This window comes from Phalacrocorax carbo, unplaced genomic scaffold (genome assembly GCF_963921805.1).
Source record: "Phalacrocorax carbo unplaced genomic scaffold, bPhaCar2.1 SCAFFOLD_187, whole genome shotgun sequence".
Classification (NCBI taxonomy): domain Eukaryota; kingdom Metazoa; phylum Chordata; class Aves; order Suliformes; family Phalacrocoracidae; genus Phalacrocorax; species Phalacrocorax carbo.
This window is the reverse complement of record NW_026990353.1, coordinates 59,995-79,000: the sequence shown is the minus strand read 5'-3', so window position 1 is coordinate 79,000 and position 19,006 is coordinate 59,995. Positions and strand designations below refer to the sequence as shown.

The 19,006-nt window shown below is 38.9% G+C and overlaps 1 protein-coding gene across 8 annotated transcripts in view; it reads right to left on the bottom strand.

The window, feature by feature from the left end:
- Positions 1–1,736: 1,736 nt before the first annotated feature.
- LOC104051597 (protein EFR3 homolog A-like) overlaps positions 1,737–19,006 on the bottom strand; it is a 61,389-nt gene continuing 44,119 nt past the window's right edge. For 7 of the 8 annotated variants that reach the window (XM_064440210.1, XM_064440214.1, XM_064440209.1 and 4 more), the window contains 5 exons: positions 16,566–16,715; positions 9,771–9,908; positions 4,599–4,677; positions 3,539–3,674; positions 1,737–1,951 (listed from right to left, as the gene is read on the bottom strand). In XM_064440210.1, the coding sequence (XP_064296280.1) occupies positions 1,770–1,951; positions 3,539–3,674; positions 4,599–4,677; positions 9,771–9,908; positions 16,566–16,715 (685 nt within the window). In that variant the 3' untranslated portion in view covers positions 1,737–1,769. The remainder of the gene's footprint in view (positions 1,952–3,538; positions 3,675–4,598; positions 4,678–9,770; positions 9,909–16,565; positions 16,716–19,006) is intronic. The other variant, XM_064440208.1, reaches the window with a different exon arrangement.

Sequence of the window (19,006 nt, the reverse complement as noted above, 5' to 3'; positions counted from 1 at the left end):
TCTTAATAAGAACCTCCACCATCAACGCTTTTCCATGTTTTCTAGTTCGAGTTACCTTTTCAAGTTCAAGTTACTTTTGCGTTGAAATGAAATGTTTAATTGATCGTTTGGTGTCATTTCACCTTAACTTAGTCTGAGGGGATCATTAGAACCTTGGTTGCTCTCCCTCCTCCTCTCAGGCTGGGACGTGACACCAACCGTATAAAGTTTGACAAGAGCGAGTGCCTGATTCTCCACTTGGGACCAGATAATCCTGGTTGTATGTACAAACCAGGAGACAAGTGGCTGGAGAGCAGCCCCGTGGAAAGAAATCTGGGGGTGTGAGTTGATGGCAAGTTGACTGTGAGTCAACAGCGTGCCCTGGAACCAAAAGGGCCAACCGTGTCCTGGGGTGCATCAAGCACAGCAGGGCTAGCCAGTTGGGGGAGGTGATGGTTCTAATCTGGTGCACTGGTGTAGCCCCGCCTTGAGTACTGTGTGCACTTTCAGGCACCTCAGTAGAAGGACATCAAAGTATTGAAGTGTGTCCAGAGGAGGGCGACCCAAGATGGTGAAAGGCCTTAGGAGGAGCAGCTGAGATCACTTGGTTTGTTCAGCTTGGAGGAGAGAGGCTGAGGGATGACCTCATAGCAGCCTACAACTTCCTCAAGGGTGGCAGCAGAGGGGGAGGTGCTGATCTCCTCTCTCTGGTGACCAGCGACAGAACATAAGGATATGCAATGAAGCTGTGAGAGGGGAAGTTCAGATTGGACATTAGGAAAAAGGTTCTTCACTGAGAGGGTGGTCGGTCACTGGAACAGGCTCCCCAGCGAAGTGGTCACAACACCAAGCCTGACAGAGTTGAAAGAACATCTGGACGATGCTCTTAGTAGTATGTTTTAGTTTTAGGTAGTCCTGTGAGGAGCAGGGAGTTGGACTCAATAATCCTTATGGGTCCCTTCTAACTTGAGATATTCAATTTTATTGCTGTGCAATACTATAAATGTAACTTTGACAGAAAGAAGCTTTACTTTAAAAGCGTGGGTTGCGTTTTTTTGGGGATTTCTTTTTTTGGGGAGGTTAACCTTTTAACTTGCAGCTTTACTGTAACAGTAAGAAATAATCTACTACATATTTGCAACTGCTTTAGAAAGCTTCAAGGCATAAGCAAAAGTACAGATTAGTGAACATTTAAGTTACATTCCCCCTTGTTCTTTAAGTAAAGGAATACACATAAATGCACTGCACCATAAAGAGAAAATATGGAAAAAAGGGAGAGGCTATTTAAATGAAATAACTTACAGAAATTGTTGCTCTTACTTTCAGTATTGTGCTTAAAGTACTTAAGTCGTGGTAGCACAACCGGCCATTAGGTGTCACTGCTGCTGCTGTGTTTAACATTGGCTTCTACAAATTTTTAAGTAGTACCTACTAAAACATATTACTGTATATGATTGTTTCCAATATGATTTTCATAAAAGGGCTAATATTAGTTCTGTACCAAAGGTACAGAACATCTTCATTTCAAGAGCCATATAAGAAAACAACCAACAAATTTATTATAACTCCCACCAGCATTTTTAATTTTCATTGAGCTTCTTGGCTATCTGCTCAGTTAACAACTGAAAGAACAGTCTTTCAGAAGTCAAATCGGTGAAGTGAGCCTGAGAGTTAGCAGCAAGTACAATCAGAGATACCACACTTGACATTATTCCTTTTTGATTGAAGCTGTTTTAATACCACCTCATTGAGGAAGGGGGAGCGGGGCAGGAATTTTAAGTGAGCCTATGTTACTGCCAGTACTCACCAATTGTTTGAATAATAGCATTCTGGACAATCCTCTCGTCGCTCTCCTTGGAGCTTGTGCTGAAAGTGCCACTCCCTGCTGAACTGCGCCTATCACCCAGCTCAAAGTCAACACTGATGCGTAAGTGCTTCAACAAGGTATTAAAAACCTCCAGAACTGTTGGACCTGAAAACAACACACAACAACGATTGCACCTGTCAAGGGAAAGATGCCTTAAGAAAATGAGAACTAACTTAATTCAAACCCTTCTCAGGAGGAATCAGATTAAGCTGAAAAGAACAAGTGAAATACACTGTTTGCAGGATGTGGCCTATGGATAAACTTTTGAAATGCACCTATGCCCTGATACTTTAGAAATTATTTTGGAATCAGGAAATGCTCTCAGGCATATATGCACAATCCATCACTATCCAGTTGCACAGCATCTGGCTGAGATGGAGTTAACTTTCTCAGCAGCCTGGGTGGTGCTGCGCTTTGGATTTGTGACTAAAATAGTGTTGACAACACACCGGTGTTTCAGCTGTTGCTGAACAGGGCTAGCAAGTGTCAAGGCTTTTTCTTTTGCCCACTCTGTCCCTACAAAGAGTAGGCTGGTGTGTGCAAGAAACTGTGAGGAGACACAGACCGGGCCAGCTGACCCAAACTGACCAAAGGGCTATTCCAAACCATCTAACATTATGCTCCGCAATGAAAGCTCAAGGAAAGGAGGAGAGGGGGGACGGGACATTTGTTTGTATGACATTTGTCTTCCCAAGTAATCGTTATGCATGCTGAGTCCCTGCTTTCCAGGAAGCAGCTAAACATCTGCCTGTCAATGGGAAGTACTGAATAAATTCCCTTGCTTCCCTTATGTATGCAGCTTTTGCTTCACCCATTAAATTGTCTGTCTTGATTCATGACACTTCTCACATTTTTACCATCTCCCTGTCATGTGGGAAAGGGGAGTCAGCAAACGGCAGCTGGCCAGAGACAACCCACCATGCAAGTTTTACATAGAAAATGTAAGTGGTACATGGAATCAAGCATCAACAATGGGTTGAAGTGCAGGTACTTTCACCTGAACATCAGTTATTTCAAAATGTGCTACTAAAATCCAGTTCTGTACATTGGATCAAAAAACGAGCTCTTTTCGTAATATGGTAAAAGGTTTCACAGGTCTGTGCATGCAAGTGGGTCTTGTATAAAGAGAAAGGACTGGCTTGGACTCAAGCTAATGAAGCAAAGCAATGATGTTCCAGCAAGATATCAAATAAAAACAGCAGAGGACGTGTATGTCCACATCTTCATAACTACTCTTATTTCAAGGAACTACATTACCTTGAAGGACATAATTCACCTTATTTCAGCAGCTTCACAGTTACTAAGGTAAAATTTCTCAAAGATCATTCTACTCTTGGCTCCTGTATTACTGCTCATCTCACAGCAGCTGTATCAAAGCAACAGTCCTCTTGACTTTTTGTAGTTGCAAACAATTCTCTCAGACTTTGTGACCAAGCAGAAATTCCTGCCTTTCACAAGGCTGTAGAAGTACATCTACTCATTTTTGCAATGCAAAGAATTATAAAACAAAGAACTAAGTATGTATAAGTAATGGTAAACTGTGTAAGATTTCAAGCATTTTATATACAATAAAGAAAAAATTAACACAAAACTTGCTAAAAAAAATGTTTTCATTCAGTCTCAGAACAAAGCAAAAATGAGCACCACCCTTCACCCTTTCACCTGATGCTGTTAATTTAAGAAAAAACTTACCGATTGATCCTTTAGCTGCTATTGCAACTGCTTCCAAAAGAACCTGAATAATGCCAGCACGAACTCGTGGCGAGTCCCTTTTGCGAACATCAAGGTGTCCAAGAATTTCTTGTATTACATGATGGGAATATTGTGCCTATTAAAAAATATGCAAACAGAAAAAAAGCCTCATCTGTGACTTTAACAGCAGTAAACTTGTACATCATTCAGCTATAGTCATGACCATGTTCCCATTCTGAATTGTTCTTACTCAAAAGTTTATCTAAATTTCAATGAATTAATTATTAAATAAGGATGAAAAAAGTGACAATGACAGATTAAGCCACACACATCCATCCAGCACAGCATACAAAAGCTTACAGTATTAAATATCCAGGAACATCTGCAAGAACAGAGGAAGCGTAAAGTGGTACTTCATTCAGCTAAACTGGAGTTCAAGACCTCCAGCTGGTCTTACAAAAAAGCGTCATCGATTCAAACAATGAGAAAACTCAGCTTTCCTTCCACAACCCTGGAATTTTATGACTTTATTTTCTGGGTGTCTGTGCTTGACACATCCAAATATCCAACTTTGAGCATGTTTACATCAGACAATAGAGGTTGTCCACTAGTAAAGATCAATTAGCACAACACAGTTCCATGTGAAGTTGGTTTCTTGGGTTGTAAAAGCAGTATAGCTGCATTGGCACAGAAAAACAACCAACTTAAGAGAGATTTATTTATCAAGCACAATGTCAGATTGGTATGGCTGTCCTGCTCCTTGTTCTGGAGCTTGGCCAGGGACCTTCGCACTACCTTCCACAGAGAATCCCTTAATATCTTCTTTGTTCTGCAAGTGTACATTAGTTGAAAGTAAATCAGACAACCTCTAATCATAAACCATGATTAGGTTACTATTTGAAAAGTTTAAAGAATAAGGGTAGTGAGTTACAGAAAGGGATCTTCTGGATTCTTTGACTTCACTACTATCTAACATTACGGTGGTGAGGTGAGCATTTAACCCCGTCTCATGTGCTTGAAACATGTATGCAAGGAAAACAAACCCCGGGGAGAATCCTACCTGTATAGAATACATGATGATTTTGAAGCAGGAAACAGCAAATTCATTAGGATCCCATAGTCTGTGGTGGTCTAAATGCCTGTAACCAAAAATGAAATCATGACATTCCACAGATACAGTAAATGGCATCTTACAATTTTCTCAAAATTCACCTCAAGTGGATTACTTCCTTATGTAAAGCTTCTAAAGAATGACCTACTAATTAGGTGAGAAAACTAGAACTTTAGAAGAGCATTTATTTTCAAGGTTTAGGATGTGATCACAAAACATTTGTCTGTAACTGAAATTCCTCATCTTCTAGTTTCAGGAATTTAAGGAACCTAGTCATACCAAAGATACACAGTTAAGAACATACTGTTTCCATACAAAGTGATGCATAAAAATGGCTGTGACATTTTATGTGTATTCACGTGAAAGAGACACACTGAAGAGGATAGTTATAATACCCTGACAAACTTCTACTCTAAATAAGAGAAAGAATTTGTTTTAAATTAGAAGCTACAAAATTATGGCTGTTACACCCAGAATTGAGTCTTCAAGAACAATTTGCGTTTTCACAATTGTTTAATGAATAAGATGTATATACTCCTTTATCACTCTGAAGCATCTCACCACTTTCTGCAAGAAATATCAAAACAGAATGATAAATGCATCAGTGTCTCTCTAAATGGGACAGGAACCACTGATGAAGAACTTTGTAATTTTCAAGCAAAGACAAGAAATTCTGCTTAAGCACTATGCTGAAAGCTATGAATAGGGCACACACAAAATTTTCCCAGAAGGAGTTCTGAGTATCTGGAAAAACATGACAAAAATATTTTTAAATCTAAAGGATTCATAGAAGTAATTTGGGATGCCTTTTAATTGCAATAATTTAGGTAAAAGAAAAAAAACCCCACCCACAAAACCCCCAAACAAACCCCAAAACCCACAAAAAACCCCGAACACCCCAACCTTCTTAGAGAAACTGAATTTAGGTAGTGTTTCTAAATAGGTATCTCGGCTACAGAATCACTACTGGTCTACCCTTCCTCAAAGAATGTAAACATATAAAGATGCTTCAAATAACAAACCTGAAAGCATACAGGTAAAAGAAGTTAACTTCTGAACTTGTGTTCAGTACTCTGAACCCAGGAGGACTGACTGGATGCTTTAACTTTGCCTAGAATCTGGAGGCCTCAGTTAACTCACCGGCCAGCTGCTACCAAGCCTAGTGACCTAGCTGAGTACACAGGTCTCCTTCAAGGTTGATTAAACCAGCTGGCATAAAGCTACCCTCTTCTGTGCCCTAAATCATCTTGCAGTCCATTGCAGAGCTTAGAAAAAAAACCAAGAACAACAAACCACCACCAAACAAACAAAAAACCAAAGGAAAACAAAAAAACCCACAAAACAAAACCAAAAAGAAACAACACCAAAACCCAAACAAACCATACTGCCATTTTGACACAATATACACCTTTAATAGAAATCCCTACAGGAAAGAATTTCAAGAATTTCATAGGTGTTTGTCTGCCAAGATAACAGCATTTTTGCATTGCTAAATATTAAACTGAACTACCTGTTGGGGATAGCTGCCTGTCTTGTGCACATTCCAAACAGAAAGGTATATTTAATCCTGCCTTGGGGTGGAAAGACAAACAAAATTACCTCTTTAAATCCTTCAAGGCTGAGCAGCTCATAATATATTTCTTCATGTCTTCTTTCTCCCTAATATCACTCCAGTACAGTCCATCATTTCTTGTACATGGTACCTCATTTAGATAACCTATTTTCTGTCTCATCAAATACAAAATCATACCCTCCACTATATTCTCCTGACTGAAGCTGATCCTTTAATCTTTTAGGGTAGCATGTGTTCTCTGCTGTTACCCTTGACAATTCCTCTTATCTGCCCTGAAGATCCATTCAGGCAGATTATGGTCAACTACATCCTTTATCAAGTTTTTTAAAAAACATTTCCTCTCAAAACAAGACATATAGTATTCTTTTTCCATAAAGGCAAAGTATTAGCTGCTTCAGGTAGCTGAACTGATGAGAAGACAGCAGGGGGAAGATGACAGCCTAGGTTAATGCTTTGTGTAATAGCTCAATGGTCAGCACACTTTGAATACTGGAATTTTCCTCCTAAGAAAAGGAATATTAGGTTACTGTAGGCGATATATTTTACTTGTCGTAATGCAGACAGTGTATTCAATATAGTTTTGTTTTTGTAAAAGATGGTAAATGGTATTTTCAGCATGGTGCATTCATATTAGTTAAAATCAAGTCACATCTTGCCTATTTCTTTCCCCAATTATATTTCTTTTAATAAATAATATCTAAGTGAGACCGCAAAACATTTTATTGATGGATTAACAAATGCCAAACTCTGCCTACTGTTAAGCTCTGCTGCGTACATGTAGCAAATGTGCACAATTAGGTTTCTCAAATTAAAAGAAAGAGCAGAACCAATGGTGCAAATTACTGCTTTATGGAGTGAGAGCCACTGATGGTCCCTGAATTCACTCACATTATCACACATGCAAGCAACCCTTATAGTACAAAATTATAAATTGATACCGATGATTAGAAAGCAGAACAGAGGCATGCATGGGACTAGATAAAATAATCTTCTCATGCATCATGTTTGCTGAAAGAATATTAAATACCAGTCTTTCATATTCAAAACCTTTGCACAGATGATGCGATAACTCACAAGAATGAAAATACAGTGAGAAGAATAGGGCGTAACTTGTTATACTTGGGAGGTTGTTTATATTCACCGTATCCCTCTGGATCTGCCTAATCTATTCACCATTGCAAATTCATGCTAAGTAAGCCTAAATAGCTTGTGGCTGTTGACATAAGATACAAAACTTTTTCATATCATATTAATACAAAATTTTTTGACTTCCATTAAGCAGTTTGCCAGGTCGATCTGTCAGATTTCATTAAAAATGAGAATTTGAGAGTTTCTAGCTACTAAATGCAGGCACATAAACATGGAGATTTTCTGCCAAGGGCAAGGAGAATTAAGGTCAATCCAAACCCATACCAGGAGACTGACTTCAGATTTCAACAACCTTCATTATGTTTAAATCCCACAATCGCTGAATGTACTTACAGCCTCATGATGCCAGAAGCACTGTTCTCTCAGTTTTGCAAGGAAGTGATAGCATGTTGACTGATATTGCACTGCCACATGAAGTAAGCCTTCAAGTGGGGAAATGAACCTGCATCTTCAGTGTTAGCACTGTAATAAGTGGCCTCATATTTATTTCCAGAGCTTTCTTAAAAGCTGTGAAATTGTTGAAAACTGTTAGGAGAATCCGTTTTCTAATCAAGTACACATAAACTAAGTCAGGTTTTTCAATCAGATGAAGTGCAATGGACTCACTATCTCAAACTTTCATTCTACCAGTTCTGTTCATTCACAGAGTGAAGCTGATTAGATAGAGCACTCACGTTTTGTTTAGGAAAAACAACTTCGAAATCGCATTTTCTGCATCTCTTGCTCTTCAAAAATCATAAACCTATACAGCAGTTATTTATAAAAACATAAATTTGTTTGGCAATTCTCCCTCAAATTGGAACACAAAAATGGTGACCACAAAGACTATTCACAGACAGGTAATGTATTCCGCGTAACCTGTCATTATCTATCGATCTCAGCGCACGAATGCAGCATGTGGCATGCAGAGGTACACAAAGATTCAAGCGGTTCCTTAGGATCATAGCAAGTACGACAAGAAATTAAAACTGGAAACAACACTTTGAATAAAGCTTTGGATCTGCCACAGGAAATGCAGGAACACCACCTTCTCTAATCCCAAACCAAGCACTAACTCTAGTCTAGGGAATCAGGAATTATTTGTGGGAAACTTCCCTGATACTGAAATGAGTCAAAAGACTTGAAGTAACCGCATATGCTGATAAAGTTTTGAGATAAGCCCATAAAAGGAACTTAGAAGTGGTATGAAAGCAGCTGCAGTGTATTTCCAAACAGTCCACCCAGACTGTTTAGTACCTAAATGTTCCCTCTAGTTGCAGGTATTTTGGAGGAATGCAAATTTTAAATATAAGAAAGGATGAAATCTTTTTAATAAAACACTCACCTTTGCAACGGTTAAACTCCTATCAGATTGGTATAATAGGTACACATGGAAAGTAAGATAATAGCACAGTTATTTTGCATTTAATGCTTTTGGGTGAAAACCAAGGTACTATAAAAGTTCTCTGCCCTCAGTACCTACCCTATTTTCTTTTTGCATTTCTGTTCTTACTTAACAGTAGTAACTTGAAAATGGCTTTTGATAGCTTGAAAGTCTGTCAGTGTGTGAATGGAATACTTAGTCTTTGTGGGAAGAACTGGGCCACCTAAGAGAAGATATTCCTGTAACAGGTGAGTATCTTCAAAGTCTTCAACAAGGAGCAAGCAGCTCTCCTCATTACCAGGAAAAGCCAGGATTTGAAAGTAGTATCACCAAGTCTAGAGCTTCCTGCAAAGATTTCTCCTGAGAACATACCTGCTTTGTAGACATTAGCAGATGTGAAAGAAGCAGATTTAAGTTTTCTCAATGCTTGTAGCTTTTTTCTCTTCATATTTTTTCAGAAAACAACACAGACACTGCAGAGAATTGAAAAACGCTAGACTTTATAATAAATATATCAGCTTTGTGCTGTGTGCATTTGTGCATAATGTGCGTACTGTGCTCACATCTGCCATTCACTAATAAATGGGCTGTTAAAGATATCCCTCACAGAATATCAAAACAGATCTTGGAAGAAAATAGCAAGAAAGTAGAAAACCTAACTTTATGTATCAATTTGGGCACACTATTCCTTTGCGCTACTTGTGTTTTACTTGGCTTGTCACTTCACTGACTGCAGTGGTCATCTGTGCCACATTAATATCTTGAATAAACAGTTTCATGTTCAAAAGAAAGACCAGCTGAGGTAACAACCCATCCAAATCAATACACTGCACTTCTAAAATGAGTAAAATGGGGGACACATTTCTCCATAACTATCTTCAAGTTAACAGAGAGGCAACAAAGAGGTGAGATTAAAAGAGGTGCAATTTTTTGAAGAAATGTGAATGGGGTGAAAAGGAGGAAGGAATTTAATGCAATGTAGAGGATGAAATTAAAAAAAAAGTCTCTTAAGACCTTCTACAAATTTTCAACTTACGCAAAAACTGGTCTGACAGCATTATTCATATTTCCATAGGTCGCTCGTCCTAGTAGTTCCCTGAAACAATTCTCAGCCAACAGAGCAGGATTTTCTTCTTTCTCTCCTCCTGTAGGAGAGGACGGAGGGCCTATTCTACTGAAATAAGACAAAAGTACATTGATTTTACTACTAGTTAATATTCATCTTCCCTACTGCACCCACCCTTCATTCAAGAGTCACGCTCTTATCTAGGCAGGAATTGTATCTCAAACGTCCATCAAACCAAAATTCTGGATAAAACATTGTATTCTCTTATAACAGGACTATAGATCAACATTTGTTTTTTCAGTACTGACCACTGTATTAGTAAGCATTTATATGGCAAAACCAAAGGCTATTAATAGTGATTTAACTTGTTGCCCACTGCATTTTGACAAATTATTACTTAACAATGAATGAAAGCGATGAGACCATGTGAAAAGTTAGGCAGAATTTTAGTCGTTCTGTTCAGACTAATGATCTCATTCACCTGCCCACTACTGAATCCACAATGTGTGGGTGAGTGTTAAATAAAACTCCAATACTTCTGTAGAAACAGATGGCTTGTGAGTTGAAAAAAAGTCTGATTGAACTAATTAGAACATTAGCACCCACATAGGTATCTCTAACTAGACACTGTACAAGTTAGTCACCTTGTAACTGACTGTCTCCCAACATTACTATGGAGAGGATTGTACAGGGTGTCCATGCCCAGGCACTGGCAGTGGGGCTGCAGGGGTGGTCTGTGTGGGGAGAGGCCGGGGCTGCCCCGTGCCGGGCACAGCCGGTCCCGGCCGGCTCCAGCGGCCCCACGGCAGGGCACAGCTGGGCCCCTCAGCCGAGCTGGGGGCGCCGGGGGGAAACGGGCTTCAGAAAGGGCCAAAGGCAAAACACGGCACAGGAGGAGGAAGCCGAGGAGGGAGCAGCAGCAGAGGCACCCCCAGGCCGGAGCAGGGGGAGGAGGGCAGGAGGCGGTGCAGGCCCGGAGCAGGGACCCCCCGCGGCCCTGCAGAGGCCCCGCCGGAGCAGAGACCCCGCCTGCAGCCCGGGGAGGGCCCCACGCCGCAGCCGGGGGATGTTTCCTGCGGGGGCTGCGGCCGTGGAGAGCCCAGGCGGGAGCAGGGGGTCCCTGAAGGGCTGCAGCCCGGGGAAGGGCCCGCGCGGGAGCAGGGAGGGGTGTGAGGAGGGAGGGGCGGCCGAGAGGGGCTGGGATGGGCTGACCGCAGCCCCCGAGCCCACCCCTGCAGCCCTCGGGGTGGGGAGAGGGGTCTGGTGTGGAGGAGTGAAGCTGGGAGTGGGGAAGGTCAGGGAGGAAGGGGAAGGTGTTTTAGTTTTTGTCTTTGTTTCTCACTACCCAAATCTATTTTGATGGGCAATAAAATAAATTCATTTTCCCCAAGTCAAGTCTGTTTAGCCTGCGTCACCAGCTGGTGAGCAATCTCCCTGTCTTTATTTTGACCCATGAGCTTTTCCATCCTATTTTTGTCCCTGTCCTGTTTGGGGAGGGAGGTGGGGAGTGGAGTGAAAGAATGGCTGGGTGGGAGTTTGGCTTTTAGCCAGGGTTAACCCACCACAAGGGCTGAAAAGTTAAGTATAATATCTATTATAGTGTCTGCACCACTACACACAAACCTCTAGTTTTTAACCTTATTAAAATACACTGCTTTATCAAGTTGTTTTTTGCGTTGTAGTATTCTTTGATACCGCTGGGCAGCTGGACTCCCTCATTTATCACATAGTATGTTACTAATGACTTGGAGTCAGGAGGGAACCAAACACCTTTCATATTTGGAAATACATTTTTAAAATGTAGATATTGATGTTGATTTCCCCATAATATAATTATAAAGGTGGCTCTTGTTGAAGGAGGATTCTTCTTTCCCTAAAAGCATTACTCTGAAAAGGAAACATAGCAACTGATCTCTTCAGTCAGAAAATAACAAAAAATACAGACTGTCAAACTTCGCATTGGATAAATACACCATGAAGAGTATTAAACTGTGTCAGTTTGCTGAAAAATTTGTCCCTTAACAAGAAGATTAGTTATTTCAATCATAGGAACTTACTACTGATAGTAAAGAACAATAGAAAATGATGACACAATGGGAGGGAGAAGAAAAAAAAAGCAATGGGTGGGGGAAGAATTTATTACTACCACTGCTACTCCTCTTTAAGGTGCTAAAATACCGCAATGAATGACTTAATCTGAAATAAAAATTATTTTAAATTAGGAAGGAATTAAAGTCAGCATTTAAATATCAACTTTGTTTAATATGGAAATTTCAACTTATGAATTAATAAATCTTGTAGTGCAAAGCAAGGCTTCAATGTTTGGTACCAATGACAGCAGCGATGACCAAACTTTTGTAAGGTTCAAATACTGCCATTTTCAATTATTTATTTTCACTCTGCGACTGGGAGTTAGGCTGACTATTTAAAAACAGCACGGTACAAAGAGAGAGTTAGAGTACTGAATTAAAGACTGAATCCAGTCACAAGAGAAGCAAAACTACAGAAACCCCACACGATTTTGGACCAACTAAAACCTACTGAGGCCCCAACTCTACCACTGAGTTTTGAAGGGAATAGCCTGCCCTCGCCTTGGAATAACTAAAATCAGCATCAGCACTGTAAACAGTGAAAGGCAGAGCCTTTCCAGAAGAGTTTCCAGTTTCCCACTTCTCATTTTTGATGCAGGCCTTGGTAACATTTTTTGGTTCATTTTTTGGGTTGTGGGGTTTGGTTTTTTTTGGTTTCTTTTTTATTTGTTTTTTTGTTGTTTTTTTTTTCTCCCCAAAGTCACCTCCTTTTCAGTATGCAGAGATCTGAATTACTAGAGCAAATGAAAGGCATTTGAAATATATTTCTGAATTTAAGTGCTTCACTCATCATACCGTTAGGCTGTTAGGAATATTTCATTTAAACTGAGCAGTTCAAAGTTGGGAGATTGAGGAAGAAAGAAGCAGAACAGTTCCCCCTAAGGTACTGTACCTACAGGTGGCAAGTATTTTTTCCCACAAAACACTTTATACAAACTTTATTGAGGATTCATTCACCTACATTAATATCATGCATCAATGCATTAGGAGATTAGACTTTAGACTGCGGTAATCAGTACACTAAAACCTTGAACATACCTTCAGTTCTGCAGCGTGAGCTTGTGTGTTATGTTTAAAAGTGTTCACTAAGAGCATCAGCTGTAGTTAATATTCACTCTTCAGCATCATAAAACACAGCTTTAGAGCATTATAAAAAAATCAAATACTGAAATGCGACTAGACAAACGAACACGTTAACATCATAGTTGTAATATCTTCTCATAGCAAAAGATCTTCTCGTGTTTCAAGACTACTGCAATCTAAAAGTTGCAATATAAAAATCCTGTTGCATCTGGTAACATCAGTGTTCCAGACGTTACCATAACATTGCTAGCTTGTCAGATTTTAATAATAAAAAAGCCCCAGGCCCCCTGTTAGGTAAGTAAGGAGAAATAGTTTTACAAATGCACAGTGATTAAAATTTTAAAAGGCATGACTGTATATAATCCACAACTCATGTATATAAATCCACCACTAAGCTGCAGCTTTATCCAACTGCTGTGCCCCTCAGTCTCCCTATTTTTTTTCCTGTACTGCCTAGACTCTGATCTAGACAGATGGGCATCCTTCTGAGCACAGAGAAGGTACAAACAACAGTGCAGAACTGTCACTCCCATTGCTGTTTTGACACAGATTCCCTAGAACGCAGCAGCATTACAAAGGTAGGTGGGTGGGGGGAAGAAAGAAAGCAGGCAGCAGAACACACAGAGCTGGTCTATATGGAATAATTTTCGTTAAAATGCATTAAAAGTAAGTTATTTTTTAAGTGTTTGTATAGGCAATCCTACAGAAGGTGACTTCTTGGCATTGCTTGGAGTCTTATTTTAGAATAGGTTAAAAGAAGAAATTGCAATGCAGTCTTCCAAGTCTAACACGCCAGTCTTAGACTGCATCAAAATGTTCAGAAATATGTCCTGTTGTCTATAGGAATCACATCTTTATTTTTAGCTTAACAGCACCTACCTCTAAGTATTTTTCACTAGATGTTCCTTAGCATCATCAGATGAAAGACAATATAAAACCCATCTTAACCTTTTAGTTTGCAAGGAAAGCTTTGGAAATGCATTTTGCAATTAAATGGGCAAGAAGTACTCCCCTTCAACAGTTCTACCAGCTTTTTCGTGTGTAAGCTCTAACAGAAAATGTGGCAAAAAGGAACTACAAGGAGGGACATTTTGAAGTGTAGCAGTTTCCACAGCAAACATCTAATCACAGGCTTAAACTGGCTCAGAGCAACTCAGCATCTCATGCATCAGATTTCCTTAATACCACAAAACCAGGATTGTCCAAAAAATACGATGGGACACGTGAAGTAAGACTTAACCACTACTTTTGAGCAGAGTAGCGATAGGAGTGTTTGACTATGATTCATTCTAATCTACCTCTAAAACAGAATTTATATGGACATTACAGATATATTAGAAGGATTTGAAGTCAAGTCTACAACAAGTGCTAGAGTGTCCTTCTGCCTTAAATAAGGCTGGTACGTTTAGCTTTGCGGTTACCATGAAGAATGTTACAAGCTAAGCAAATTTCCAATTTCATACATCCTATTTTAGAGATGCATATAAATTGACATACGTGATTGGCTCTTCTGAATTTTCTTCTAGAAAACCTGAAGGAGGGATGGAGAGTCTTTCAGGCAACGCCTTCTACTATACTGAAGTATGCATAGCCATTATTTTGTAATACAGAATCATAATCAAGTACAACTAAGAAAAAACCCAATCTGATTTTTAGAATACGTTACACACTTGCAAATTTTTCTGATAGTCACGTAACTAGAACGTGCAATTCAGATATACAGGCAAATAACGACATCCACAAAGACAGTTACCTTTTTAAAACATTGTTTAAATATTAAATTCTTAACTCTGAAAAGTATCTCATCTGACACGTACTCCGAAGAACTTGAATTAAGCTATTAAGGTTTCACAAGTGAAAATTACACTGATTTTTAAGGTAAGCTTTACCCATGTGTACTTCAGCTTTAACCAAAAATGGTTATTTTCTACTGACTCAAGTTGGGGATATTTTCTGGAATTTCTGCTCTTTCCTAATAGTGCTTTTACTCCATCTGCCAGAACAATATGCTTCTCACTCCTACTCTTCAAGATGCCTCTGTTTATGCTCCACAAATACGAAGTCACATATAAAACAAGATGAGAAATTTTCCCGTAACATCATTTAAGGCCACCAGACCAATAATTTATAAATATTATTTTCATCTTTTCTGTCATATGCACATCATACAAGGCCCCTACTTGCCACTTTGAAAATCATTAGTGTTTTATTCTGTTGAATGTGCATTACAGAAGAAGTTTCACACAGCCAGTTCAGATATTTAATTAACAGTTGCTTTTTGACAGATTTGTTTTTCTACCACCACTATTGCATTGCTCAACAAATGATAAAAATTAGTCCTGCAGTACATATAAACTGATCCACTTAACGTGGTTGATCCAAATCATATTTCAGTCAGTCTTTCCATCAGTAGTAGTTAGTTCAGTTTTGGTATATAAAGGAAAGTGTACTCTTGAGGGCACTGTAAAGAGTAACAAAGGAAAGGGCCCACCTGCCTCTAGAAGCCCTGTAAAAGCAAGCAAAGATTAACTAGGCTCTCCTGTTCAAACAGCAGTTTCAGAAACCTTTGTCTCTTATTCAGATCACTCTTCAGACATAAAATCCAAGTGGATATTTCTGTACATACTGTGTGAGCCCTCGGTTATATGCAGTAAATAGATAAAACATGGAAGATAGACAGCTATTGATTTTAGTCATTTAGTCTGAAAATTTGCTTTAAAGAAGAGACTGGTACTGGCAGTTACAAATAAGATAAGAAAACTAAGGCTGAAGAATGGGAAAAAACACCACCAAAACCCAACAAGCTAACAACGACAAACCTGACAGATGCAGCAAGCTGAGTGTCACATGAAAGCATGAAAAGTCATTATAGGAAGGTTGCTGAGCCTACTTACCAAGCAAGTTTTGAAGCAACTGAGGTTGGACATGAAATAAACATTTAAGCTTGTTTGCACAGCTGAAGTTGGTTTTATGGAAATTCCCCAGTGCTAGTAATAAACACTTTTTACACCTACGTAATGTTTAGCCACAAATAGAGACATGGACCAAAAAAGTGACCTTTCATTTATAAAGTGACTGACATAACCTCAACATCAATTATCAGAGATCTTTTCTGAAGGCACGCCTGGCAGGTAATATGCCTAGGAGTCATTGAAAGCAAAAAACCAGAAGGGTATCTACATATAAATTTTAAATCCTTACTTTAAGTGCTGTTGCAGACAGAACAGGCAGTTGTTACTAATGGCTAAATGGGAATTAAACCCCTAATTTTTAATAAATATAACTAGCAAAATCATTTGAGTCACCTAAAAGCCTGTGGTTACTGATTGCTTTATCTGATGTTACAAAACACAGAGTTTACAGTTTAAGTCTAAACATGGTTATACAATTTCTAGAGCAAAAAAAAGCAGTTGGAAAGACTTTAAGACAAGAAACATTAAAAGCAGTTAAGCAGAGCTGTGCTATCAGCATCAAGCAGACTCAGCTAGTAAACGTCAGTTGTTCTTTCCACTAAAAAGAAAAAGGTATCTATAATAAAAACTAAGCCCAAAGGCTGCTTTAAAACAATGCCCATGACCAGGAGTAAAAATACCTGTCAACATCTTCTATTTTCTGCATATTAAACAGCAATGATGGTACTATCTTGTCCATGTGCTGAGGTTCCCATATAGTTGCTCGAAGTTCATCATTCACTGTTTTTCGAACCACTCCCTGAATGCCCCTGATTCCAGCAATTCGGATCCTGAGGAAGAAAAAAAAAGAATTACTGAAAAGGAGAAACACGGCACCTCCCAGTATGGCTGTAACCTCTTAGGCAGCAGTAATTATGTAGTGTGGAATTCCATTAGGTTCTCAAAAGCAGTAATTCGGAAGTTTGGCCAGTTCATTAGGGTTGCTTATATTGCCTTTAAACACCTTTTAGCTCCTAAGGAAGCTGACAAAAACAACTGAACAGAAAATTATCTGTAAGGATAATGCTGACACTGATCAATGAATACTCAAACTGTGTATATCACCTCCAGAAGAAAGTCACATGGGTAAAAACCGACCAACTCTATGTAATTTATTACCCATCGGTTGAAGCTGTGCACAATCTCAACCTATGCCAGTCCTGAAGAAAAATACTGTGAAGTTATCACAGCAAAGCTGAAGCAATAGCTACCAGAGCCATGTGATCATGTCCTTAAAAGTTGTAATTAAGGCCGTGGATTAATCATTACAAATCTTTAAAGACTTGTGTGAGATTCACAAGCTGGAAAGCAAAGGAAAATTCTATCAACTTAAGTCTGACGCACAAAAGGAACCACCACTTTTATACTAAAACTGTTTGAACCAAATTAACTGAGAACTGATCAACAACAATTAAATAATAAAAAGGAAAACTTAATATAAGTTCTAAAAAACACAGTCTAGCTGTTAGCTGTTTTGTTGAACAAAAATAGTTTGCAGGAGAATCTGTACTATGAAAGAATGGCAAAATATTGTTTTTTGAAGTGATAAAAGCAGATTAACCATTACAGTAAATGGCAGGAATATAGGTTTTTTTACTTACTGAAAACAAAGAATTAGAAGAAAAGGTGGTACAGCAATCAAGTGAAATAAGCACAAGCTTTGCTAAAATTTGAAATTATTTCTATTAAAATCCATCCCTCACTTTTTAAAAATCTTAATTTCAGTATGGGCAACACATAACTAACCCTTTTTCAGTCAAATTCGCTATATTAAAATATTTGCTAGATGAACTATAGAGCTAACTGAACTCTAGAGGTAATAGAATTCCATTTGTAAATACTTAACCTGTTTTCCATCTATTTCTGAACAAAGCCATATGCAATCAATATGGATCTGATGCCATTCTAGACCTTTCAAGACAGTTTTACTAGGGTTACATACAAAACAGGGAAGAAGAGGGATGCACAAACAGCTAGAAAAACACTTGCTACAACTACAACTACAGTGCCATTTCCAATATAAATTTTTTAATATTAAGGATCTAAGATTGACATCTGAGACACAGAGCTTCCAAAATTCCCTCACAAACTTTTGTTTTCAATTATTAGTTCTTAAGGTAATCAAGTTTTGCTGATACTGTGGCTTTAGATACATTAAACACTAGCACTAACCTCCCCTGCTGGATGGGAAATGTCACTTTCCAGGTGAGATTCAGTTTCAGACCAGAAGCCTATATTACCTGACTACGTGTATAGATGACGTTCTAGCTCCCATTCAAGCCAGTCAGTTCAGTGGAACCTCAAGCTATGTAGGTGAACAGCAACTCCAGATGTCTGATTTAGGATGAGCTTAACTACTCCCTAGCCCCCATCAATGGTATTGACTACTTGTGGTATCTGCATTTAGAATTGTAATCTATAGCCATATCTCATCTGCTCTGTTGAATCACCTCAGTACCTAGAGCAAACCTGGTATGCCAACTCCAAGAATGATTGCTCTTCATAAAGTTCTTTCAAAAGAGATACATTCAAACTGTCTGGAATGATGTGGAAGAAGTCATATTGCTATACATTTTGTTAACATAAGAAAATTGATTCACATGGGTAAAAAAGGTCACACTTGTGTACTGCAGTGCCACTAGCCCTAATTTCATGTTCTTACTATTGTATAGGAGGTTGAAAAATGAAGGTTGAAGTACTGAGGAAGGTGCAGCATCAAATTTCACCATATGCAGGAAAGGTTTCTTTCCTCCAAAGAAGGCTCAGATAGGTATTAAAGCCGAGATTACATTTCAGTCAAAGTCATGTACAATCTTAGGTCACCAGGATGAAATTCCACCCTAAGGGGACATCAACATTGCAAACTGAAGCACAAATAACAGTGCAGGCTGACAACCTGAAGAGCAAAAGAATAGCACAGTTCTTGTCCTCCTACAGCAACCACAGCTTTGAGGTATTTTACTTTGGGGTATCCTTATGAGTGATAGATCGTACTTGATAGATGATTAGTCTGTTAATTCTTTCCATGTTCTAGTTCATTACTAATATTACCTTTCATTTGCAAAGGGCAAAGAAGGTGAAA